Source organism: Paramormyrops kingsleyae, chromosome 9 (genome assembly GCF_048594095.1).
Source record: "Paramormyrops kingsleyae isolate MSU_618 chromosome 9, PKINGS_0.4, whole genome shotgun sequence".
In the NCBI taxonomy this organism is placed as follows: domain Eukaryota; kingdom Metazoa; phylum Chordata; class Actinopteri; order Osteoglossiformes; family Mormyridae; genus Paramormyrops; species Paramormyrops kingsleyae.
Genome location: NC_132805.1, coordinates 8,169,854 through 8,197,801, shown reverse-complemented (window position 1 = coordinate 8,197,801; position 27,948 = coordinate 8,169,854). Strand labels below are relative to the sequence as shown.

Genomic DNA, 27,948 nt, shown 5'->3' with positions numbered 1-27,948 from the left:
GTAACTGGTGCATTTAAAGTTAAAGGACAGCCTAGAATGTGAATCTGTCATCACCACACATCCAGTTAAGTGGATGTCAGACATGCAGTTACATACTCTTTCTATGTTATTAAGGAAACTTGTTTTCTTTGACTTATATTTCATTTATAGTTGTTCACTCAACTTTCCAACGCTGAACAAGAATAAATTTGCAGTTTATGAAATAAATGGATAAGTGGTAAAAAACTGTGGTGTGCACAGGCTTTGACTGGTAGCGTAAATCAATAACCATATATGCAGCCAAATGGATTTTTGTTGAAACAGGCTAGTTGCTACATAAAGTTAACTGGGGGGGTCACTGACATCCCAAAACAAAGACCGTCTTCGTTGCCCAATCATGAAGATTCTGATATTTATAGATCTGATGGGAATTGTCTGTATGAGCAAAGCTGTCTGACAGGAGACCCCAGGTGAAGCTGACGACCAGCCTGCGCGTGGAAGCGATACTACCCCCCCACCCCCATAGCACGGGGCAGAGCAGAGGTGAGCCTCTGCCTGGCGGCTTGATGGCACAGGCTGCGCAGTGATTACCGGCTGGGGGGAGCGGGCCGGGGTGTCGTCCGCAGGCACGACCCTGAAAGCACTTCGAAAAGTGAGAAAGAATGTCACATCTGCTTCTGACTGCTCAGTGCACCACAACGCGACCAGGGACCAACATGCTTTCAAGAAATAAAGCGATCAGCTTGATTATCAATCAAGAAAACGGCCCACTGTCTTGACCCTGAGTACAGGGGTGAATGACTGATGTAGCAGCACATTAACATAAAAATGAAGAAACGTCATTGGTATGCATCCACAAAGGCAGGACACAGTAACAACGCCGACACCGAAACTGAGGGGGAAGGACTTCAAGGTTTTCTAACTGTCCTCGCGTATGTGTAGCAGGTAGGTTAATGACAGTGTGCTCATTCAAAACAGAACCTAAGAACCTAAGAGCGATAAAATATGCACTTCCTGTGTTTAGCCTCCGGGGTGCAGCGTAGAGGACCAGGAAAGTCGTGCGCTGGTTATGGTTTGTGGGGCACATATCGGGCCCTTTAAAGGCAACGGCGGGGGGGGGGGGGGGGTCGGCAGAGCTGCAGACGGCCGCCGCAGACGGGGACTCACTGACGGCGGTGACCATCTGTGCCCTTTGCGGGAGTCCTCGTCCTGCCAAGAAGGCCAGCCACTGAAAGGGACCCGGCCTATGGACTGCCAGACCCGGCATCGGCGCCCCGAGCGGCCCGCGGCGGTCAGGCAAACCGCGGCGGTCAGACGACCTGCGGTGAGACAGTTTGGGTCCGCAGCGAGCACGCCATTATGGAAGACGCCCCCCCACATATGTAGAAGGCATCAGAGCTATGGGCAGAGCCAGGCGGAAGGCGGCGTGTGCCCGCTTTGCCGTGGCAGACGCCCTGACCGGCAGGGGCCTGGCACTCGGCCGTGATTCTGGTAATTCATCCAGAGGATCAATCTATCCCTCCCTCGCTCTCACGTCCGCTTCATAGCCCCCATCTTCACCCCCCCCATCCCGCCGATGATCCCAACACTCCAATTAAATGCCAAATAAATCCGTTGCCCCCAGCCAGGAAAGCTGTGTCCCACATGTTATGGGAAAAAAACGAGAAAATCCAAGCATAACACAACAGCTTCTTGCTGCCCAATCCCCCCCCCCCCACCCCCTCAATGCCCTCCAAATCTAGCCCGTCATCAGAGAGATGGCATTTCTACAAACCCTGGCACCGGGAAGCTTCTCAGAGCCTCACTCTGCTCCCGTGGGCGCCGGCTGATTCGCCGTCGAGTCGCCTGTCGGAGCGTTCTCTGCCTCTTGGGATCGGTCTGACATTCTGGCGCGTTTCCACGGAGATGTGCTCGGCGGGGGCCGCGGGGCTCTCGCAGCACAGCAGGGAAGATGGAGAAAGGGCTTGGATGGACTTGAAAGCACCCCATACCCCCGACAACCCCCCCCCATCTGACTCTCCGCGGTGCCCAGAGTTCCATCCTATGCCCGCCTACACAACTGGCACCCGACAGAAGCGCGGCCAGCCCCGTCCAGCCGGAGCGGCTCCCCCGAGCGGCCAGGGGGAACGACTCGGCTGACGCTGGCCTCGGCCGTTTGATTCCTCCGGGGAAGATCCTCCGTAACTCAGAGACACAAACAGTCTGGAGGGGGCCACAAACACTGACCTGCCCGATCCGATTACAGAAAACACGCTGATGGCAGCACAGTCACCCAGCAGCTAGACCGTAGGGACCTTAATTTAAATGCTGTTTGTATGCGAGTTGAAGGATGCAGTCAAAATCATAACAAGGGCTCACAGTCCCCGTTACAGGCCGCTAAAGACTCTGCCTTTGCGAGATCAGCTGATAGCGCCATGCGAGTGCTGTTCAGCTATGAGCTCCATACTTCAGCAAAACAGCTTTCAGCCTGTTTAGTGAACTGGAGCTGAACGGCAGGTGGAGGAAACTCGCAGGAAAACATGCAAACTCAACTCAAAGGCTGGGGAGGCAATAACAATGTGCTGAGCTGGAGCACCACCCAGCGCACGCCACCCACCAGCCCCGACACGAAGCCGACAGATGATCAGTCCCCTTCCCGAAAACAATGGTGACAGGGGGAGACTATCACCACACCCATCCCTACCTTCTCTGCGCATAACACCGCCTACAGGCCATGGCGTAGCACTGCAACTGGCAGACTGGTGCAAATGCGAGCAGCATGGAAAATCAAAACAAACACACAATATTTTTCCTTTTTTTTTTCATTCCACCCCTCCCCCCTCAATTCCTAAGCCTGCCAAGTTGTCATGGTTACCTGGGGACCACAGTCACCCAGAGTGGAAAGAGGACCGCGCGTAGCCTCCTGGGGCCTCGTGGTCCAGCCATGGACCAGGGTGCTGCTCCTACTGATTATTATTTTTTTTTTTTTTTGATAAACCAAAACATACTGGTTTCTGTTTTCGTGACGACGGCGACCCATTGGATGGCGCTGTGTCACGAATCTGACCCGACCTCCATCACTGGGCTGACTGACACCTGGGCGTGCTCCAAACTAACTGTGTCACTCAAAATTTTCAGAGTGCATGGGCTGGTGGTTTGACTGTGGATGATCCTCTCCAGAAGGACAGAAACGTCTCCAAAGAGGAGGATGGACATCTCTCTGTAGCTATTGAGTTTACGACGACGACGACAACAAAAAATAGCAGCTCTCATTCAAGGACACACGAAAGGATGAGTGGGATAGTGTGACTGAGCCGTCTACGGTGCTGGATTAAGGCTCTAGTCTCCTCAGAGGTGTGGGTTTGAATCCCACCACTGTCAAGAGCAAAGCTTTCATGCATACAGCCAATGGCACCAGCCTGCATTCAGCCTGGCCAGAGAACACAGCATGCAGGTCAGGGTTCAAGCATTTTGGAGGGCAGTGTGTGGATCAGAAGGGTTTAGGCAAATTGTGGTCTTTCTGGTAAACGTTTCACATATAGCCTCAAAATGAACAGAGAACATGAGAAAAATCTGCATGTTTCAAACTCAAAAGAAATCACTCTGTATCTGAAACATTCAATATATTTAGTTTGATGTTTGTCTGTTTGTGTCCTTCCTGGATGTGGAACGCAGAGAGTTTCTGTTACGTCTCATTGGACAATGCTGCCCCGGACTCGAACCCCTGACCTTCTGGAACCTTTCCGACCCACAGAGAGGCTGGGGGAGGAGCCATCTTGCCCTCCAGGTCCATCCATGACACTGAGCAGCGATGGGGGCGGGGCATGATAACAGAGTGACGGGCGGCCCCCACCATGGACAACAGCAACAACATCCATCAGGGGGCCAAAGCCGCAGGAGACCAGGAAGCTGCCCCCACCCAGGCAGGTACAGGAGAGACTGGGGCACGGCGCTAAGGACTGAGAAATTACCCAGACGCCACCGCCTAAGTGAGCTTCCCCTCTCCATTCTAAGGACACGCACAAGGTGCTGTGGAACCAGCCTCCAACAACCCATCTTAGATGTCCCCCCTTGGGGGGTGGGAAATAAAAGGACATCCAGCAGGACAGGGTTTCCAGACCCTGTCACCTTAAGACTCCAAATTAGCTCAGTTTATTGCTTCATGCTACACAGTAACCAACACACACCCCCCCCCCCCCCACCCCCGATTGCTTAATACAGAACATCAAAAGACAGGTGTCCATGTGCATGCATGAGAGGAGGGAACCAAGGGAAGACTGCAAAGGGCAGATAAGGGGGGAGTGGGCAGGTAAACAAGTGGGAGAGCTTCCTGTATTGAAGACTGGGCTGGAAAACAAAGCAGCACCTGACACTTCTGTCACGTCAATCGACCAATCAGCCGAGTCCCCCTTTAACCACGCCCACTATTAAAGGGTCACGCCTTAGCCACTCCCATTCTTAAAGAGCCAAGCCATTAGTTAACTGTGTCTCATTGAGGAAGAATAGAGAGACTGATTGATCGCAGTCTGTGCATTTGTGTGGTGTTTTCGTGGGCTGGGGAGGCAGGAGCTGCTAACCCGTTCAATTCCCTGAAAAATCAGAGCGACACAAGCTCTCCAGAAAGAGCTCTAATTGCTGCTCTCAAAGTAAGTAGCTGTATTGCCCGTTACTCGTTTACAGTAATAACGCATCACTGCTCTCTAGCCTGTTTCACAAGTGTGTTGCTTTCTGGTCCTAATTGACAGTCACTTCCGTTCAGGGAAAATAAGTGCTTAATTATAGCCTAGCTGAATGTGAGAAGCTATGTACCCGCAGTGCATTCTGGGATCCCTAAAAGAGCAGCTTCAGCCACTGTCCCACCTCGGTGCATTAGAACAGCTTTGCTCGTTTTTTCCACTTCTGAAAGAAGAGGGCATTTCCCTGTGATATGTGTGAGTCTGAATTTGTCCACAGACCTGCTGTGGTCTTCCACAGAGAGCCTCGTTCACAGACCGACAATGGTTCCCGCCTATGGAGCGGCTGTGGGTCTCCCTGTAGAAGTACGGTACATGGAGAAGATGGCGACACAGGGAGAAGGAACCCTGACCAGTTCCTTAAAGCCACTGGGACAGTTTGAGGTCTGTGGGTTTGTGAATAAAAGCAGGAACAGTGAGAATGCTTCCTGTCCCTTTTCTCCACACCAGAAGCTACAATTCAACTTAGTAATGGTGCAGGAATCCCTTTGTGCCTGTGGAGTAAACCGCTATCTGATAATAATTCTGTTTATTCACACACGGCATGTGATGTAGGATATTTGAAACCCATTTAAAAACAGGTAAAGAGAACAGACAGACTCAGTGTCTGCCAGCACGTAAACACAGGAAGTAGACAAATAAGGTTTTAATAAAACACTTCACTGAAGAAGCTGGTCAGAACCAACGGAAATCTTTGGTAACGCCATCTTAGAGAAAGTCAGGCGTGAAAACACTCGTTTGCGCTTTTACGAAACGACCAAAAAACGAGACACTACAATTAGCGATCAGAGCAGAATCACGGCTGTATCCGGCTGATGGCCACTTGTGGACTTCATTTGCATTCGCTTGTAGTTTTTAATTTCCGAACGGCAAAATAACACTCGTAAGCTCTGGTGATTGGAAAGAGCACTTCAGATGAACTAAGTGCAGAAAACATAATTAGTTAAGTGAATCTCCTGCATCCACAGCATGGAGCCATGAAAAGCAGACACCAAGCAGAGGCTGTTATTTTTGGTGTTTCGTTTTACTGCGTTCCTCACACAATAGTCACACAATCTAGTATTAGGAAAGAGATCCATGCCATTCGCCTGACATCCTTATTCGCGATCGAACCCCCAGCCATCCTGTCATGTGGCCGACATTCCGTCACTCTTTCCGGCAGCCAGTCAGATTCGGCCCTGCCGGCTCCGCCTCCCCTTCCCCCCCCCCATTCCCAGAACGTATCGATCACGAGTAAATAGCACTCTGGGATCGATACCACTCACTGTCACGTAAAGAGGACCCTTTTCGCCATAAACACCCACCTTCTGCAGGTCTGCGTTTGTAAGCAGCATTGCAGACCTGCGCTTTCTGAGGCTTTACTGAGATCATAAACTGTAACCACCTAGTTTGTTTTGCGCAATAAATACGCCATCCATGCCGTGACTGCACATGGCCTTCGACATCACTTCCTCCATATAAATTCTTTGCACGTATACAGAAAACTACAGGGCATGAGGGTTTCAGGTAAAAGGCTACAAAACGTGTGGGATGAGCACTTTGACACCGTGTGGATTTTACAGTCGAGGACCTGCCGTATACTACTGGAAAAACTTATTTAAGGAGTTTAACATCAGCAATCAGTAGTAGAGAAGGATACAGTTTTATGTGCCTTTAATGGCATTTCATTTGCAGTTTTGTTCAATGGAGTGCAAAGTAAAAAGGATCTGTAAATGCCACAGGTTTGATTACTGTATGTATGTTCTATATTCTGTCTAGGCCGGCCTGATTAAAATGCATTTACAGAGTTTCTGCTGAAAGAGGGAACTCCACACCACTGGCAGTGTCACTCCTGTTAACAAGCAGAAGAGGCGAGGTCGTGTGAATCAGGCCGGCGCACAACGGTCCAATTAGCGCTCCTGGCACCGATGAGCGTTTTCTCCATCCGGCCTCTAGAGGGCGATTGAACTGTCGCCAACGCAAAGACGTGGCAGGGAACATGGTTAATGAACCGCCGAATGAACGGCGGCGGCAAACTTCACAGGGAGTAGAGACAATGAAGACAAGACCCTAATTTCAGCGAGCTATCTTCATTACACTCGACATAATGAGCTGTCAGGTGCGACCCGTGAGAATGGCGGCGGAGGCAGCCCGGACAGAACAACTGTCAGAACTGGGCGACGAGAGCGACGGTGCAGTGAGGCCCAGAACCGGGAGCGAGGATTCCAAACGGCGGGATAACGGAGGCTAGCTCATTAGCACGTGCTACCAAGACCTTCGGAATGAACCTTCGGGAGATGAGAAGAAGTGTTTGTGTTTAAACAGCAGGAAGACTAATGGAAAATCAACAAGAAGCCCATATGGTGGTAGGGTTCAATTAAATATTGATCTGTGAGTAAAGACAAAAACCTGTGCCTTTGGAAATCAAAGCTAGAGAGTCTCCCTCTGATGCGGCTGACTGACCTCCAGGCATTCCACGCAGGGATGTAGGCGAGATCCTGCCTACACAAGACCCAGCGTCGAGTGGCGGTGTACACTCATCTCAGCAGGATGCTCTCAGAACGGGAAGGAGGGGGGAGGTTCATCACCTTCCAGGGGCGTTCGGGACCACATGAGGTGTTACACGGCCCCCGCAATGCCACACGAACACCTCCGAACATCAACGCAGGGTTTACAGAAGCCCAGAAAGATGCTGGTTTGTCAGGAACATCGTCTACCAGACAATGTGAATAACGAAAATGACACCATCATTATTCCTAAACACTTATGAGGGGAATATCGATTTCCTTTCCTCTTCCAGCCCGAGTCTGGCTGCTTCATTACCCATGGGAGGTTCTCTTGGGGAGGAACTGTGGAGGGGACACTTCACTCGGGGACAAAAATTGTGAGATCTGCAGAACTCGCCGGATCGTGAGAAGCTGCCCTGGGCATCTCCCTCTGAGCTACGAGGTCTTGGCTCTTGGGGATGTTCAAATATTCATTAAAAGGACGTTACACAAGTATTCTTAGGGTATCGTAGCACATTACGACAAGAAAATCACATTAACCGTTATCCAAAGGTTCCAGCGGCGCGGCCTGGAATTGCAGGAGCTGTTTATTAAATGAGCTAAACGCTACGACTCAGTGTAGCTTTCATCACGGCTTGGCCTCAACCCACAAGCCCAGCGGAACAGCACAGCAGGATATTGTGCGATCACAGCAATCCACTTCACCATCACAAAATTCAGTTTCACAAGCGCTTAACCTCTCCGGAAAAGGAACCTCCGAAAATACTCTTCTTGGGCTGGCTAAACCCTTCCTAATCCCTGAACTGTGAACCACAAGCTCCAGTTAAATCAAGCCTAATTCTTAAATTGCAAACGGCGGGCTGCCCCCGGAGGGTGAGAATGACGACTCAGATGTGCACAGAACGTGAGCTTTGTCTACCAATTGATGTTCATGGACCCATAACAAGGCAAACGACAAACACATGCTGATTCGACAAGCTCATATTCTCCATGATCCACCATGCTGGTGCCCAGAACAAGAGAAGAAACATCCTTGTTGGGTGTCTGTCATTTGTCATGGGTCCCAGACCCCTAGTGATGTGGCTTCACACCAGCTGCCTCCCAGACCATTCCAGTTAACCCCAGTGCATTGATCACCATGATGGATGATGTCAAACCCTGCCCCAGGTCCTCAACCCCCCATCATGGACAAGGTAATGATTAAAGATCTCCAATGCACTCACATGTGGATCTCATCAAAATGGGGGTCTGCCCCCCGTAGCAGCTCGGCCACCTCTCGACGGTGTAGTGCTCAACGATAACCTCATGGACGTTAGAAGTAGAATGATCTGAACACTTGCCTGAGTGATAAGGCGGCGAAAAAGCCATCAGGGAATAAAGATATGTGGAGCAAGACGTCTCAGACTAGATCTCCGGCGAGTCTGATTAGGGAGCTTGTGTGTGGTTTCATTCCCTGATCTGCATTAGCTGTGCACTTTGATCATCTTAAGGATCACAATGCAACAGTGCCAAACAAGAAGAAACCTTCAGCACATGGTGGAGACCATACCCTGTCGAAGAGACCTTTCGGATGAACTTCCAGTGCGGGGTGAAGTGGTGCATGCTCACTGCACACCTGCTGGGGGGAGTGAGGGCCCTCACAGGCAGCGGTGAGTAAAGATCATGCCAGACTTGGGGCTAACGCTGGTGCCGCCTTCCCAGAATGCTCTCCTGAACATGAGCAGATGTTCTGAGCAGCCACACTGTTCGGGGGTGACGTCGGATGGCAAGTCTTCATTCCATAATAATTCATTTCAACCTCTGAAAAAAGGCTCCCTTTTAGCCACCACTCACCCCCCCCCCACCGCCACCCCACGCCGCCATTTCGGCAAACTCAATACAGCTGGCGCCACACAATCGCGATTAATCTAATTGCCCTCCACTTCCCGAAGCAGCAAAGTCGAGATGAGGACTGATGGATGCTTTCCCATGTGAGGAAGTGAGAGAAACACAGGCAGATAAAGAGCGGGTCTGTATCCACTCGGCGGGACACAGCGTTCCCCAGCCCAGACGATGAGCACGAGGCCCGGATGTCAGGCGAAGGTAGGAGCCGTCGCTCTGCTCCACGCAAACAGGGCACCTGCACCGCCCTCCGGCCCCCTGCGGCCCCCCATGCCGGCCTCTGTGGGTCTGCTTTCGGAGGGTCTGTAACCAATTTTCTTTTGATTCCAAGTAGCATGTGAGGAAGCTGGAATTTGACCTTTCAGGGACCCCAGAGGGGATCGGAATACGGGGGGACAGCGAACTTATGGCAAGGCCGTCAGAGCAGGAGAGGCTCCCCAATCCGGCTCGCCGTGATGGGGGGGGCGGGGGTATTTAAAACGCACCACAATCCCATGCTGCTGCAGAAGAGCACTTCACTGAGAATGAATGTGGCCTGCTCCCTCATAGGTAATTTTGCCTTTTTCTGGTGTGATCATGACCTCTGATAACCCCACACGCAGATATGAGTGATTCAGAGCAACTTCCAAAGAGTACAAGTCTGTATCGTTACTGCCTCGCTTTCCTGCACGCTAAGATTAAAGCCCAATAAATATACGATCCAGACATCAAAATACATTCACCTGCTGTGTTTCGGTTTTACAGTCTATTACGCCCAAAACTCAGCAAATTCGCCTTAATTTCCCTAAGCAAGCCTGTAAAAGAATACCTGCTGTGATTTATGAAATCTTTCCTATGTATACAAACTTATAGAATAACGACCCGTGCTGCATTCAGATGAGCCCCATGCAGGGCAGGTGCTGCTGTGACATTTCACGCTCAGAGAGTCATGTGACCAGCACAGCGCCGCAGAGGTAACATGCCTGAAAAGACATTGCGTGCATGTTGAGGAAATTAGCAGATCAACCCTCAGTGATGCAGACACCCAGCTAAATATTTATATATGTAATTAAAATACCCACAATTCGGTGTGTTAGTGCATACATAGATCAAATTTGAGGACCAAATTGTCCCCAAAGTGTAGTAAAACATGAAATTTCCCTACTTTTGGGGACATCTTTTGAGGTCCCTATTTGGATAACCTCAGTTTTATAAAAATCTGTGAATGCAATCAAAAAAGTAAAAATGCCAAAAGTCTTGTATTTGGGTTGGTTACTTATGGTTAAGGTTAGGGATGGGTAGAGTTTAAGGGTGTCGTGATTGGGATTATGGTTTTCCCAAAGAAATGAATGGATGGTCCCCATTTAGATAGGAAGACCAACTTGTGCATGTGTGCATGTGTGTGTGTGTGTGAGAGAGAGAGACACAAAGCAAGACAAAGAGGGGGGGGGAGGGCCCTTCCCTCACACCCCTATTCATCACTGGCCAATATGCCAGGCTTGCCCCTCCGAAATGGACCAAGAGGCGCTTATTCCAAAGGCATTGTTTGGGGATAATGGGAGCTAATAAATCTTACCTCCTCGCCTGTCAGGTAGTACGCCGAGAGCAGGCCGCCGACATAGCGGATGTTCACCTCGAAGAGGGATGCTTCTCCATTCTGGAGGGGAAAGAAATGTATACAAAAATCCGTCAGAAACCCAGAGACACCTCACCCTCACCTCAGTAAGAGAATTCGATCACACAGTTTAAACACACACCAGGCACATGTACCACTGCCGGGACTTTTGTTTAAATCCCATTTAAATATAATTAACAATCCCTGATACACTTTGAAGCTGTCAACAAAGTAAAAATGCATTTGTCAGCGTCTGTGTTTGCGACAGTCACGCTTGCACGTGACCTCCCGCACCCCGTGTTTGTGGAGATCCCGGACTGCAAATTGAGTCTTCTTTTGTTTTTTTTTTTGTTTTTTTTTTTCATTATTTGTCCACTTAATTTCCATTCATAATTTCACTTTATGCTGGCTGTGGAAGAAGAAAGGGAAAGAATTTAAGTGCGAGAAAAACACCCTAAAATACTGAGGGCTGAAAACTTCAGGGCCAGTGTCTGACAAACAGTTCATGTCCACACTCATCCTACAGAAATGTAATTACAAGGGGGGGAAAAAAGAGTTTAAAAACATCGCTGCAAGAATGCACAAATCAGTAGAGGCTTAGGTTTCAAGTCGCTATTAGGGTAGAGCTAGGTTTAGTGTTGCCATTTTGGGTAAGGCTAGTTAGGGTTAGGTTTGGCATTTTGGTTAGGTTTAGGGTTAGGTCCAAGATTAGGTTTGAGAGAAACAAGATGCATGAGCAACCCTCTCTGCTTACATCAGCACAGGTCCTGTTACCCTTGTTGGGGTTAAGGTTGGCATTGGCCAAAAAAAAAAAACTATGCTGAGATAACTGCATTTTTTTCAGTCATCAGCCTTCATCCATTCCTACCAGCAGTCTGCAACCAGGAATTTATCAAATCAATATCCCCCATCTGCATGTCAAAACAGATTTCCTTTAACAAGGGGTGTTACTCCTGACGGGTCTGAATCTGCCATTTTAAAGCAGGAGGTGACTTTATTTGATCATCATCAGCTTTCTGTTGGAGCAGTCAAGCAAATTGTGGTGAGAATGGCAGCCTTATAGTAGATGGTGGACGTTTGAGGCTGATAATGGCTTTGTCAAGACCCCAAAAAAAATAAATAAATAAAAAGAAGCTTGCGTCCGCCCAAACTGGAAGTGCTGGAAGTCCACAATACGAGTGAAGGTGATGGAAATAAGGGGTTTCCGGAAGAGATTGGCAGGGTCACGGTTTGCCGAGGCAGTACTGGCCCACGGCAGCTGAACCGTGCAACCCGCTGGAGTAACGCAACCAAAATGCTAGCAATTACCACGGCTCTCTGGCAGATAAATGCAAACAGAGTGACAGGACCCAAGCTTTGGGCCCCCCCCCCCCATCACTGCCACTGGTTCTGTATGCTGTAGGCATGAGTTAATAAGTACACAGATTAGCACAAATCGGAAGCAGGCAGAAAAAACAGAGAATTACAGAAAGGAAAAAGAACGAGAATAGTTTATTAAACCTCGTGGGGAAATTGTCAGACATATATACACGTGAGAGCAAGTTTGGGATTCACAGTGCGGGGTTAGGCAGCATCGGTGCCGGACCCAGGATTCGAACAGGCGACATCCCGATCACGGACACAGAGTCCCAACCTGCTGAGACACCCTCCCCCAAACGAGGGAGCTTCCGGTCACTGGGGGGCTGATCTGTCAGCTTGAGAGACGGCCAATTAGGGGACGGCACTCGCTGAGGGGCATTTCCAGCACTGTCGGGGATGGATGCCTGTCTCCCAGCAGAATGACTGGTCAGGCACCCCTCGCTGAGACACTGACACATTGACAGGCATTTCAACTGCTAAAGGTATCTATATGAGCCTAATTAGACACCTCCCCCCCACCCCCCGCCATTTCTCACTGGTTTTCATAGCACAAAGTTGCCTGGGGCCAGTGGGCCATCGCCAAAGCCGAGCAATTTATTCCCGGGCAGAAGTGCTACGCAGTCATGTGTATACATAGCATACGCAATACAGCGCCCCCTAGCATCCATCTTGAAAATAAAAACCTTACTTTTATGGAGCTGGAAAATATGTCCCTTAAGTGTAACGGCCAAGAATACTCTGCTCAAAACCCAAGGGATCAATGTCATACTTAAAAAAGTTAATTTAGGAAGAGGTATCGCTGCCTTGTTAAGCACATAACTTCCCCGACGGGTAAAACCACCTTTGATCCATGGAGGGTCTATGACATACTTCAGGTACTTAAAGTATAGTCTTAGCATCTTCAAAGATCATTATAAGCTGTATTATAGCTAGAAGAGGAGACTTGAAAATGTTTCAGGTCGCCAAGGCGAATCTGAGGAGAGCAGGAAGGGGATGCGAAGAGAATGCTAAACGGTGCACACAACAGCAGCAGAGCTTTCCAGCCCGCTGGGTGCCGGTCCCCTGAATAAACATCCAGAGGGAACAGGGGTGCAGTGGAGAGCCAGCTGCAGAAACCCCCCAAAAAACAAACACACTTCAGAAGAGTGGCCTCCGACCATTTCACTTATAAAAGGGCAAGTATGAAAACAAACGAAAGGACGTTTTATTAGATATTTGCAGAAGGATGAGTACAGGGACACTGGAATGCTTCTTTTCACATATCCCATCATGCTCTCTTTTGAGAGATTCATACAAGTGAGGGTGAAGCTTGTGGTCCCAGCCATCTTTCTGGCAGCCATAGAGGATTCACGTCCTTACTCAAGTGCCCAACAATGGTATCAGTCTCCCAGGTGTGGGATTCAAACTGGCAACCTTCAGATCAGGGCCACAGAGTGCCGGGCTGCTGAGCCGCATGCCATCGCCCTATCAAGCAACCAAGGAACCGGGAGAATTCTCTAGAAGGCTGCTCCCAGAATTATCAATGACTGACAGAATAAACATCAGTAATTATAGCACATTTCAAAGCAAAGCTGTACAGTATCTGTTACCCCCCTGACGCAAATCCTATTCCTGCCCCCACCCCCAACACTTTTCTTCACACAAAACTTATAGCAATAATCTAATCAGAGCACCACATGCAATAACCCTAAACGGGCTATTTCTATCCAGCCCCGTCTCAAAGGAAAATTAAAATCTATCCCTTTTGTTTTGAGACTTGAGTTAAATGGCACCAGATGTCTTGGGGACTCCTGGACCATAATTAATGTGCAGAGATATCAGGTTACATCTTTAAGTACTGGCTCAGCAAATGGCTCTTATTGTAAGACGATAAGCTGTCTGGTTTACATTTGGAAGCAATGGCCTTTATTGTGACGGGGTGGCCCCAACACAGAGGCAATGTGGCCCCCTCTTCTGTGTGTGCAGGAAATGCTAATGGCAGGGAGTTAACATTCAAACGGCGTGACCTAGCCGCATAGCAAGCAGGCCGTGGCTGGGCTGCTGTTTCAGGCTCCTCGCCAGGGGCGCAGTAGGCCCGGATACCCTGGCTGCTTTAGGGGGGCTGAGCTGCCACCACTTCTTGAAATGGGCTGGAACTCACAGCTATGCTATAGCAGGACCTCTTTGTTTTTTCTCTTCAGAGTACTGGCACCTCTCAATATCTGCTGCAACTGAATAAGAAGCAGGGTACCAGCACCTGGTATTGAATATCAAGGGGAGTACCGGCACCTAGTACTGAATATCAAGGGGAGTACCGGCACCTAATACTGAATATCAAGGGGAGTACCGGCACCTAGTACTGAATATCAAGGGGAGTACCGGCACCTAGTATTAAATATCAAGGGGAGTACCGGCACCTAGTACTGAATATCAAGGGGAGTACCGGCACCTAATACTGAATATCAAGGGGAGTACCGGCACCTAGTACTGAATATCAAGGGGAGTACCGGCACCTAGTACTGAATATCAAGGGGAGTACCGACACCTAGTACTGAATAGCAAGGGGAGTACCGGTACCTGGTATTGAATATCAAGGGGAGTACCAGCACCTAGTACTGAATATCAAAGGGAGTACCGGCACCTAATACTGAATATCAAGGGGAGTACCGGCACCTAGTACTGAATATCAAGGGGAGTACCGACACCTAGTACTGAATAACAAGGGGAGTACCGGTACCTGGTATTGAATATCAAGGGGAGTACCAGCACCTAGTACTGAATATCAAAGGGAGTACCGGTACCTAATACTGAATAACAAGCGGAGTACCGGCACCTGATACTGAATAACAAGCGGAGTACCGGCACATAGACCTGAATAACAAGCGGAGTACCGGCACATAGGCCTGAATAACAAGCGGAGTACCGGCACATAGACCTGAATAACAAGCGGAGTACCGGCACATAGACCTGAATAACAAGCGGAGTACCGGCACATAGACCTGAATAACAAGTGGAGTACCGGCACATAGACCTGAATAACAAGCGGAGTACCGGCACATAGACCTGAATAACAAGCGGAGTACTGCCACCTCTTTTGCCCAACTTCAAGCACTGATTGCCACCAATCCCATATATTATTGGAATGTCTTACAAAGTAAAATACCTTGCCCTTTATTTTCATACACACACCCCTTCTGGCAAATTTTAGTGTGGGACCCCCCGTACACTGCAAATTGTATCTCAGAGGACCCCCCCCCCCCACACACACACACACACACACATACATACACACTATGCCCCTGCTCTCTGAAGCCCTTCTGAAACCCTTTCTGCAAGCAGGCTGAGCCAATCGTATCTGCGGAACCCATGCCTGCCACCACCTTAAAAAGGTATCCACAATGTTCTCATATCATCCTTTAACACTTGACCAATATGATCATGGAACAATACTCCTTTAACATTACAACACCAGTGCAATCCTGCTATACCGTTCCTTGAACAATTTACCTGTATGATCCTGGTACAGCATTCCCTTAACACCTTAACGGTGTGATACTGGTACAGCGTTCCCTTCCTGGTACAGCGTTCCCTTAACATCTTAACGGTGTGATCCTGGTACAGCGTTCCCTTCCTGGTACAGCGTTCCCTTAACACCATAATGGTGTGATCCTGGTACAGTGTTCCCTTCATGGTACAGCGTTCCCTTAACACCATAACGGTGTGATCCTGGTACAGCATTCCCTTAACACCTTAACGGTGTGATCCTGGTACAGCGTTCACTTCCTGGTACAGCGTTCCCTTAACACCTTAACGGTGTGATCCTGGTACAGCATTCCCTTCCTGGTACAGCGTTCCCTTCCTGGTACAGCGTTCCCTTAATACCCCATTGATGTGATCCTGGTACCACATAGAGCAGCGTGTACTGTAGTTCCGCATGCACCGCCTTGGGCTCTACAATCTCAGTGCTCAATTAATCCCTTTGTCTTTAATTAAAACAAAAACCAGCCCTTCATTTAAAAATCAAACTACGTGGAGATCACCTGTCATCGGCGCTAAGTGGTAATTACAGGGACCAATTAAATCAAAGCATCCAGGTCCCAGTAGTCCTGCACACGAGGGTACTACCAGCACTGCCATTCCAGTTCTCCCACTTCAGAACAGAGTCTGCCTCACCTCCCACCAGTGATGGATAAAGTCACTGCTGTATTTAATATGCTCTAATTAGTAGTTTGATTAGTTTCCAAGACATGAGAACCTGGTTTCCAAGCATTCAATTAATGCTTATCCAAAGCTTGTTGCATGGGGGGGGGGGGGCATCCACTGCATAAATTCCCCTCCCCCCACGCTAGGCCACTCCTAGCGGATCCCCTCCCGGAGTATTGTTCCATGATCACATTGGTCCTCGTCTAGAAATCAACATTTTGGTGGCAGGATAAATGGCAGAGAGTGAAGGTGAGTGGAACTGAATCACCCAGAACTTCTGATATCCATCACAGCAAGGCGGAATTACTCAGCTTGGGTCACTGAAGCCCCTTATAGCCCAATAATGTTAACGGAGACAGAACTTGATCAGCACACAAAAACAGGAAAAGAGTGACACGGAACATGGGACAATGAAGGGCCGGGTCTCTCAACAACAATTCTGCTTATGTTGTAAATTATAAAATTCATGATAAACTTCTTAAAAACCGAGAGAGAGGTCCTTGTGCTGTTGTGTTAGGGGTTTCCCAAGACTGGAAATCCATAGTACAGCATCCAACCCCACCCAACCACAGGACTCATTTTTTTTCACCGAATAATAGCAGTCCTGTCTTGTCCCCCAAGAAAAGGCCTAACATAACCAAACACGCAAACAACATGATCGAACAGAGACTAATTACCCATAAACACCCTTTGACACATTATGTCTTATCAGTAATTTCGACAAAAACAGACGCTTCCGCTGCCCATCAAATCGGCAATGAGCAAATGGCAGTGATCAGTGTTTATATGCTAAGTTTGACATTTTGATGACAAGCACAGTGTTTGCTCTAGAGTGAGTGCAGTCCCGTGCATCGGGGGGGGGTTGGGGGTTGGGGTTGTTGACACTCAACTCCGTGGTTCAGTTGCATCTTGAAGACTTGGTTTCAATAGAAAACAGACACAAGCGCTCAAAAACAACAAGATAGCAAGACACGTTCCTTATTATTCACACACAGCTAATTTGTTGATATAAATTTGGTCAACAGAAATTTGGCACTGGTAATGAAATACAAAATTGGTATTGGTAATGAAATACAAAATTGGTATTGGTAATGAAATACAAAATTGGCATTGGTACTGAAATACAAAATTGATATCAGTAATGAAATATAAAATTGGTATCGTAATGAAATACAAAATTGGTATTGGTATTGAAATATGAAATCGGTATTGGTACTGAATTACGAAACTGATATCAGAGTTGGTAATAACGTTGGAGTGACGAGCCATATTAGCTAGGTATCTATCCACGAACCACAAGGAACAACTTGTCAAAGGCTGTTATTTTCAGCTGAGGCTGCCCTCCCCCCGCAAATATCTGCTGACATTGGTGTCCATGTCCAGAGCCGCACAGGCACAAGCCCCGCAGATCCTGCTGCAGAACGTTTTCCAGCAGCAGCCGAGTTCTGACAAATTTAAACGCAAGAATAATTAAACGGGAAATCCCACCCCAAAACAATTACACCGAAATTATAGACCGCTCTGTCTGAACTCCCCCTCACTGTCAGGCAGCATTATCAACACAGCTGTGATACTCCAGCTCTTTGGTGTGTGTGTGTGTGTGGGGGGGGGGGGGGGGGGGTTGGCAAGCAGAGCAGGACCCAATTAGTATGGGAAAGCTGGGGGAATTTAAACTGAAATGTTGGCATGGAGACCCTGACATACCTCTCTGCTGAGGTAAGGGTTTGTACATGCCCCCAGGATGGGCTGGAGAGCAGCAGACCAGCGTGACCAGGATCTGCCAAAGGCATCGAGCTCTCCATCCCCACTTAAACATATCCACACCACCTGAGGAACATCAGTCATGTGACCTCCTGTAAGCTCCGGCTGCTTCGACATAGAGAGGCCTGTCTATAATTACCCTGAGGAGAAGCTTCTGTTCCCGTCAGGAAGGACGTCGGCCTGCCGGCCAGGCCGGGAACTTCCCACAAACTCAGGTTAAGAGGTACCGCTTAAGCAGGCCAGCTCCGCGATCTAGACGACAAATCAGATTTCTTGTCCTCACTAATGGATGTGTAATCAGCATTCCCGACGAGCGGGCCACAATACTGGCGCCTGTATGGAGCCAGTCTGGGGGGGGGGGCTGTTCCAACACAAGGAGGAAGCATGTGGAGGCCACACCTCACAGTGGGAGCCGGAGGAAAGTGAGGGCAAGGTGAGGAGCCTAGTTTCTGCAGCACTTCCTCCTGTGGGGCAGATTGGCGTGCCGTTCCCAGGCAACAGTAGCCTTAGATGCTGTAGCACCCAGCACATGGTCCCTTTAGACCCCTGAGTGAAGGCCTCACTATGTCGGTTCTGCTTCACTGATGGTCAGAAGTAGCACTCCCTGCTCCTCCCCTTCCAAGCCCAGCCTGAGGTCCCAGTGCCTCTACGGAGGTGCATAAAAGAGGCATGTTTGCATTCATGGAGGGTCTTTTTCTGCCTTTAAAACCCATCACCCCTGTAAACCTCAGGGTATCCACCCCAAGCACCAGGGGCAATTGTAGGATTTTTAAAGGTATAGGACATAAGAGGGACCATAGCCAATGATATGTTTAGAATCAATGACAGACAGGGGAGCGGGCACTCCATCGACCAATCAGCTTTCAGCTGGGGCCAGTGGCTCTGTGGCCCCGCCCCCAGTGCATCCTCCTTGTAGCCTGAAGCAGACCTTCTCCTGGAGCTCCACTCTGCTCCATTCTGAGGTGACTGCCTGTCGATCAGGAACCTCACCGGTGTCTCTGCACACTAACACACCAATCCGATCTCTGCCTTCACTCTCTAATGCAGGCCTCTTCAAATCTGGCCCTCGATTCCAAATCCAGGCCTTGTTTTCAGTTCTACCAGGTAGTTAGTTTAATAATTACTGGTTCTGATTGGTCAGAGGCTTCACACCTGACTCACAGGTAAAGGAAGGATGGAAAACCAGCAGTGCTTGGCCCTTGAGGACCGTGATTTGAATAGCCCAGGTCTAAATCCTCTCATTTGATTCTCATGGAAAATATGAATTATGCAATTCCCATTATCCTGTACATGCAAACAAAAGGAAAACAGGCCTTTCTCTCAGGATAACCGCAATAACATTAAATATTTAAATTAAAAACCTAATATATAATAAAGTGCCAGGGTTATAAAATATTGACCAACTCCGAAACATGCATTTGAAAAGTACATATTACATTATGCTTTTCATTTTTATTTGTAAATTTTCACTCATTAAGGCATAAATACTCATAAAGATCCCACTCTGCATTTCCGTTACCGGTTACCTTCCTGGAAAGTTTCTCTTTATACTGATATGCCAAACAAAACGTTAGGGACCCCCAAAGAGGAGGGCCGGCTTCCTCACCTAGCTTTCCACTCCAAAGTGGAGAATTTTCAGCCTTGGATCTCTTTAAAACAGACAAGGGGAGGGCTTGGTCTCCAGCAGTGTCCTGACGTCAGACACATGACATCCTGGGGGTTGGGGGGCCACACGGTCCACATCGGGCTCTTTGCAGATAAATGCAAACCCCAGGTTCATTCGAACCTGTCACTTCCTGGCTGGTAGACATACTGTCTCCTTTTAGGGTTCTGGGACAAACGCTGTGAGAGATATCTCCCAGGAGGCCACTGCAGAGGACTTATGCTCCAGTTTGCCCAAGCAGCAGTTTCATCCCCAAGCAGCAGTTTCATCCCCAAGCAGCAGTTTCACATGTCGCTACCAAGCACAGGCTGGCCTCCCCAGATAGTGACCTGACCCCAAAGACTCAGATAGACTGTGAAAGATACACACACACACACACACACACACACACACACAGACACACACACACACACAGACAGACAGACACACACACACACACACAGACACACACAGACAGACAGACAGACAGACAGACACACAGACAGACACACACACAGACAGACACACACACACAGAAACACACAGACAGACACACACACAGACAGACACACACACACACACAGACAGACAGACACACACACACACACAGACACACACACAGACAGACACACACACACACACACATACACACAGACACACACACATACAGACACACACACACAGACACACACACACATAAACACACACCCGTACAGATGCACAGCATATCTACAGACAAATTGAGGAAAGTTTGGGGGTATGACTGTTTTTAAAAATTGCCCTTTTTTGCCGTGGGGGGGGAGGGGGGCATTAAACAATGTCAATGGACCAAACGCACCAAGAACCAACCCAGAACCTGAGAAAATTTGGGGGGGGGGGGCAATAATCACAGACAAGCGAAGGGAGAAAAGCGAGTCCCTATATTGAGGGGGGTGGGATTAACCCCCTGTGTCGCACATGAGATGGGGGCTGGCAGCCTCATCCCTCCTGCCCCCCCCCCCAACCTAAGGGACCCACCCGGCAGCACGGCCATGCCCGCAACACCTGACTGTCCTCACACTGGGTGTTCAGAGGGGCCTGTTTCACAGCAGACTCCCCCACAGAAACCACAACAAGTGATAAAACAGCTGCAGACAGCAGCTTCACTAATGTCCAGGCATCTCCACCTGCGGGGTGGTGGTGGGGGGGGGGGGGGGTGTTTAAGGCAAGGTCCTGTCAATCACAGCAGCAGGAACCGGCCCACACAGGCAGCATAAAAAGCATAATCAGCGCCGTAATTTTCTGTGGACCGTTTCTCAGATCAAGGAAGGAGATGGGGGTGGGGGGTGCGGAAAAACTCTAACGGTGCAATCAAATCAACACGGTAATAAAGGCAGAGTCCCGGGTGGGTAACGTCCCTCGGAATTACCCTCGTAGATCGAGTCAGGAAACTGACGGCAGAGGCGGCTGTCGCGCGTCGAGCTGATTGAGCGAGAGGAGAGGGAATCACGGCGTCTGCAAGCCAGAACATCACTGGCAGTGCTGGTTTGTTTGTTTCCAAGTGGGGGCTTTGGGGGGGGGGGGAGAGGGAATAAATTAAACCGGGCTAATTTATTTACACAACCCTGAAAATCCGTCTCCATGTTTATCATTAAAGCAGATGTGTCATTTGGCATTCCGGGGATCGCACCGTAGTTCTGACCCATTTCCCTCTCACGGGGGTGAGACGCCCTCACTGTGGCCTTCCGGAAATGTCCGGGTCTTCCCCGCTTTTTGTCTCGGGATGGAGGGGGCCTTTTCTCTCCGGAAAGGGCCCACGCCGATGGTAACGATGTTCTTTTCCAATTCTCCTCTGGGGGCTGTAAGTAACCCGCGCGACACCTTTATTTACTTTGCGAATGAGCCGTAAAATTAAAAATGGAGCTAAACAAAACGACATTTTCAGTGATATTACCACCCACCCAAGACCATCCCTCATCATTTCAGTAGTAAAAACGCATGACGTAGAGTGATTCCCCAAGGAACCAACTCGCCTGTAACATCAGAGTTCTAATGAGATTAAAGCTGGAATGATGACCCCACCCATCCCGTTGGGTTCAGTCCGCCCCTTTCACCCACACGCGCGCCTCCGTAATTACTACTAGAACATTTACGGTGAAGTGACTCGGCGTTCTCTCCAAAGTGCAAAGACGGTTCCATGCGAGGAATCGGACCCCACAACCCGCCCATCAGGAAGCACAGCTCTTTCCAAGGTCCGTAACCTCAGTGTTACACGGCGTGGACGCACAGCAGGAAGTCGTACCGAGCCTAATGACCATTTTAAAAGTGCACGCTTGAGGGAATCCACCACACGGCTTAAAAAACTGTTAATAAAGACGTGAGGTGCAGCACAGCTTGAGGCTGACATTTACGGGGTCAGAGGTCACCAAAAAGCAGAAGATAGGCGTAATAAACATGGACGGGGCCGTCCTCCCCCTCCTTCTCAGTAGCTCTTATATTCACCAGTAGGTCACAGGTTCAAGGTGATGAGGGTGATGAGGTATAATTCCACTCAGGCCCACCAGCGAGACCCCTGCTGTCTACTGTGACACAGTTAAATGTCTGTCCTCATAGGCCACCGATAGTGGCATGGAACACAAAACAGGAAGTACAACGGGCCGGGGGGGAGTTGTTTGTCTGGCACCAGCAAACCCTGTATCCCTTTCATTAGCCCCCCCCCCCAAGGAACACAGCAGGACTCCACTGTCACCAAGCCGCTCATTATGGGGGCTACGGACCCTCAAGTTCCCCGGGGTCTGGCCCGAATGAAGGTCTCTCAACGAAACACACAAGCGAATCAAGTTCTGTATCAGGTCCTGCGCAGGAGTGACCATCAGAATGACAGTGGAATCAGTGATGTCAACAAGGGGACAGATGGGAATCCCGAGAACTACCGGGGGCGGGGGGGGGCTTACCGTGCTCATGTCCAGGACCGTCTCCACCCACTCCTTGGCCTCCTCGTACTCCTCATTCAGGCCCATGATGTAGAGCGTGTCCAGTGAGTCCACGATGCTGGCTCCCCTTAGCCCACCTGTGGAACACAAACCATGCATGGCATTTTCCTCACGGTTGGGTAAAAGCCGCCCCCCCCCCCCCATCTCAAAGCATTCCTCATTAACCTTAAAGCGCAAAGGTGTGGATGATCATTACCCAGCTGGCGTCAGGCCGGCGACTCAGCGACTCAGCGCCGCGACTCAGCGACTCAGCGCCGCGACTCAGCGACACTGCGACTCAGCGCCGCGACTCAGTGACTCAGCGCCGCGACTCAGCGCCGCGACTCAGCGATTCAACTCAGCGACTCAGCGCCACGACTCAGCGCCGCGACTCAGCGACTCAGCGCCGCGACTCAGCGCCGCGACTCACCGACTCAGCGCCGCGACTCAGCGACTCAGCTCCGCGACCATGACCAGCCACATCCAAATTCTCACAACATGCAGAATGAGTGTTTTCCTCCATTAAGGGGCCGCATTTAGATGCACTTAATTTGAAGTTATTATATTCACCACACAAGCTTAATGAGAAATGTTCCAAAGCCTTTATTAAATCTTGCAGCCTTTAAATGGGTTGTTATTTATTTATTTATTTATTTTTTTCTCGATAAAATGTGCACACGCAGCTGAAACGAGTTATGAGAGCGGAAAAAGGACCCTATATTACGGGGGGGGGGGTTAGCGAGCTGTCCTGGAGGAGCCCTGCCCATTTCCCATTTGGCTGTGAAGCTGATCATCTGGCACAGACCCGATCACCACACCCGCCTTCCCTCTCCCTCTCTCTCTCCCTCTCTCTCTCCCTCTCTCTCTCACTCTCCCTTACTTCCCCTGCTAAGACCCTCTACACCAGCAGCCTGCCCCCCCCACTTGCCACACACTGCCCTATCTGCCCTCACTCCCCTCTGCCTTTCATCACCCTGACAGTAGGGGACGCCATTGAGCCCATCACTTTGCATGCTGCCAGTTATTTCTGCTCCCGTTTCCCATCAACACTGTGCAGACAGACTCCCGGTTCAATAATGCTGCCGTTTCCCTGCATTTTTTCACCCAAACACTCTGCCGGTCCGTCCCCCCCCCCCCCCCCCCCCCCCGCAACGTGGGCCTTCTCATCTATATGCCGCATTTTTTGCTGTGTTGCTATTTGCAGACATGAAAAAAGGCCGCGGGATCGCTGGAGCACGGCGAATTCCCACCGGAAACGGGAGCGACGCCAGGCGTGATTTATGGGGCGGGATGACAGAAGGGGCAGATCAATCAATCACGTCCACCCAAAGCCATCCACAAGCGCACTATTAAAGGCGCCTTATTTATTTCAGAGGCAGACAGAGACAGCCCACAGCCTCAGGCAGGGAGGGGGGCAAGGGGGCAGGCTTTGTAGGTATCATAAATAAAGCCGGTCCGATGAATCTGATTTGGGGGGAGTTAATATGGCCAACCCCATGGATGCTGCTCAATACTCCCTGCGACTCAAGTCAAACTTGGCAATTAAAAGTCCAATCGGAGACAGGCAAAGAACAGCTGGACAGATGCCGGACACTGAAGGGCGGTCAGATCAGGGACGGCAGATCCGCACCCGCGGGCTTTTCAGAGTATTTCTGGGTATGCTGACATTTGGAGACACAGATGTACGGCAACAGCGTCGGCATTAACATGGTGTTGCGTCCCGATTTTCCATCGAGTTTTACTGTAATTCCCGCAATTACACGCTAAACACGTCTTTTTGTGTACGTTCTGCTCGAAACAGACATGAGGTACAACATGTAATCCCCTAATCGGATTTGTCTGGCCACGATAATGGCGCGGAGGTGGAGGTTCGGCCCTTTAAAGCGGCTCATCGCCGGGTCCCTGAACCACAGGTTTGCCCCCAGCTGCCCCCACAGAACAATCACCTTCAGAGCCAAAGCTCCCAAACAACCGGCCAGCAGCTCTAGATCACATCGTAACATCGGTTCCTTTCCGGTGGTCTGTGCCTCAGCGAGTCAGGCCCCCTGTGCCTGTGATTGGTTGCTGGTTTGAATCCCTTCCTTGGCAGAATGGTCACGGATCCATTAGACCCTACAGCAAAGCCACTAACCTCCCCACCCCCCACTCCCAAAATGCTCCAAGGATGCTGGATAAATGACTGACCCGGTGTTCGGGCCCCAAGCTTCACACGCAACGTCTCAGAGGAGAGCATGCTGGGATATGCAAAAAGAAGCATTCCAATGTACCTATGAAAATGGCAATTAACGCATCATTTCATTAAATTTTTTATACCAATTTAGACGAGTGGATAGTTCCTAGTTTAATCTACAGTGTCGGACGGGTGTGCGTGACGCTGCAGGAGTTGGACACACACTGTGACACAGTGTTCTTCTTCTACACACACACACAATGCGCACCTGTGTGTGTGCGTGCATGCGTGTGTCCATGGTGTTCATTCATCACGCCTGTCACAGCAGTCTGCAGTGGCCCGGAGATGCCTCTCTATAGTTTAATCACCGAGATCACACACTCACGCACACACCCAACAGAGGGATTATTGAGTGCGACAGGAGTGATGTAGCGAGATGTCCGGGATCACAGTAATCCTGAGAGGTATCGTGCACCTCATATCTACACGGGTCCGCATTTCAAAGGTACATTTAAAGACTATCTACAGGAATTCAGGCCTGTAGCTGTATTCATGACAGCTTCTCACATTTTGGAAGGTCCCATTGGGTCTTCACGGTCTTCTAGGGAGCAGGAAAGCGGTAACCTCTCCAATCCAGCAGCCCGCCTAGCGCATGAACCGTCTGGAGGACCTGACCCTGTCAGTGACACCTGGACGGATCCCAGATAGTGGTCACATCAGAGGTTAACGTTCCACTTCATGTCTGATGTTCATTTACCCCCATCACATTTCCTCTGATTCAACACACCTCTTTCGATCATAGACACATTTTATAAGTCCTACAGCTGCCAGCATACTGACACAGAATGACACATTCTGACAGATACACCACGGTAAGTACTTATAGATACACAAAGTAAGTACTGACGGATACAGCACGGTAAGTGCTCACAGATACACAGTGGTAAGTACTGAAAGAGATACAAAATGGTATGTACTGATAGATACACCATGGTAAGTACTGACAAAAAAACCATGGTAAATACTGAGAGAGATACAGAATGATAAGTACTGACAGATACCCAATGGTAAGTACTGATAGGGATACAGAATGATAAGTACCGACAGATACTCCACGTTAAGTACTGACAGATACAAAATGGTAAGTACTGATAGGGATACAGAATGATAAGTACCGACAGATACTCCACGTTAAGTACTGACAGATACAAAATGGTAAGTACTGATAGGGATACAGAATGATAAGTACTGACAGATACTCCACGTTAAGTACTGACAGATACACAATGGTAAGTACTGATAGGGATACAGAATGATAAGCACTGACAGATACTCCACGTTAAGTACTGACAGATACACAATGGTAAGTACTGATAGGGATACAGAATGATACTGTCTGTATAAGTACTGACATATACAGAACAATAAGTACTGAGAGATGTATCATGTTAGGTACTTAAAGATACATAACAGTAAGTACTGAAAGACACAGAATGAAAAATAGTGAGAAAAACACAATATTACCACACACATACACAGTCAACTTGAGTTCCAGGTGTCACTCAGTTAAGCTTGGATAATGGATAATATAATGGCAATAAGGTAAATTTCAATTAAATTTATCACAATGTACTCTATACACCCACCCCCCTCCCCCCCCCCCACACACACACACACACCCTGGCAAATTTCATCACCAATATTTAAATATACCGAACCCTGCTAGTATAATATCTGTACGGTATGACAGTATGAAAAATTAGCTACTGGCCAAGCCTACTTTCAGTAATTTGGGGCTATTTCCATAGAAATAACCTTATATTTTCAAGGAAGTGTAACTATGGCTGATTCTGATCAATCATGCAAACAGTGAAATATCTGTCAGCCGCAGCAAAATTATAAACTTAGAACAAATTTTGTTATTTGGTCTTTCTGTGATATGTGTCACTCTATACCGTAGCTAAATGCCATATAAGGACGCTTCTGGGAGTTTTACTAACAGAAAAATGTTTGGTTCAGAAAGATAACCAATCAGATTTTATAGGAAGTGGGTCCAAGCAACTAGAAGAGATGGGACCAGGACAGCGGATTGGTTCACCCACCTCCTCTAGTTGCTCGGACCCACCTTCTCTACAATCTGATTGGTTATCTTTCTGAACCAATCATTTTTTGCTCTCTGCACATGAGAATATTTGAGGATGGCTGTCTTAGTGGACCTACTGCCTCAATATTTACTTCCTTTTTTGTTATAAAACTCTGCCCCCTCAAGGAATATTTCCAGCAGTCTGTATCTTTGGGATGTGGGGTTTGTGAATGTCCCAGGCCCTTGTTTAAAGGCCTCTCTACCACACACCCCTTTGGCCAGTAAGCCCTGGTTAGTTAGTGTTAGCATTAGCATTAGCATCGCGGAAATGCTTTGCTGTCGGAACCGGAATGCCCTCTAAATGCTCACGCAGAAAATGCTCAGCAACAATAACCCTGTGTAAAGAAGCAGCTTCCCTCTGCCACAGGAGGGCGTACTATTTTCGCATCCACTGCAGTGTGCTCTAAGAGCCATTGTTAGCTGCTGTATCTCCCTGCAAAGGCTGGGTTTGCTCTCCACAGCGAGCGTGAGGTAGCGGGACGGAGCGGCAGGGGAACGGAGCGGGACGGAGCGGCAGGGAGACAGAGCAGGCCCAGCCCCCCCGGAGGCTCTCCGGCTGGCTCAGGATCTCCTCGCCGTCTGCGGTCCACCTCACCTTGGCAGGGGAGGCGCTGCTTCACTGTCGGGGGTAGGGGTGCTAATTGCTTCTTACTGATGAGGAGGAAACTTCTCCAGAAAGTTCCCTGCTGGCCTCCCATGATAGTAAATGATGCACCATGTGGTGGCGGGATAAAGAAATGGGGGGGGGGGGGGCTTGATTTAACTTTTCAACAGCACTTCTCTCTAATACTTATTGAGCTGCATCCATTCCGGGGGGGGGGGGTGCAGGCCCAGTGGAAGGGAAGAGTTCCCTCCTGGAAGGCTCTGCTCACCCCATTCAGCGTTTCCACCCAGTGCTGCTGAATAACCCCTGCTGTCTCACTGAAAGTCACCCCCCCCCCCCCCCCCAGAAACACGGACAGGCATCTGGATGGGATATTTCCGGGTGTTTGAATTCCCTATCTCCCAGTCAGGTGAGATGCATCATGGCAGGAGCGCTAAGAATAGCAGGTCTGATTGCCTGCTTCCCCACTCGGGTAATTAAATTG

General features: G+C 49.3%; 1 protein-coding gene across 3 annotated transcripts in view; it reads right to left on the bottom strand.

The window, feature by feature from the left end:
- Positions 1-27,948, bottom strand: part of LOC111844543 (mannosyl-oligosaccharide 1,2-alpha-mannosidase IC) — a 94,733-nt gene that overhangs the window by 18,316 nt on the left and 48,469 nt on the right. For all 3 annotated transcript variants that reach the window (XM_072716254.1, XM_023813092.2, XM_023813093.2), the window contains exons 3-4: positions 22,530-22,645; positions 10,614-10,694 (exon numbers count right to left, since the gene is read on the bottom strand). In XM_072716254.1, the coding sequence (XP_072572355.1) occupies positions 10,614-10,694; positions 22,530-22,645 (197 nt within the window). The remainder of the gene's footprint in view (positions 1-10,613; positions 10,695-22,529; positions 22,646-27,948) is intronic.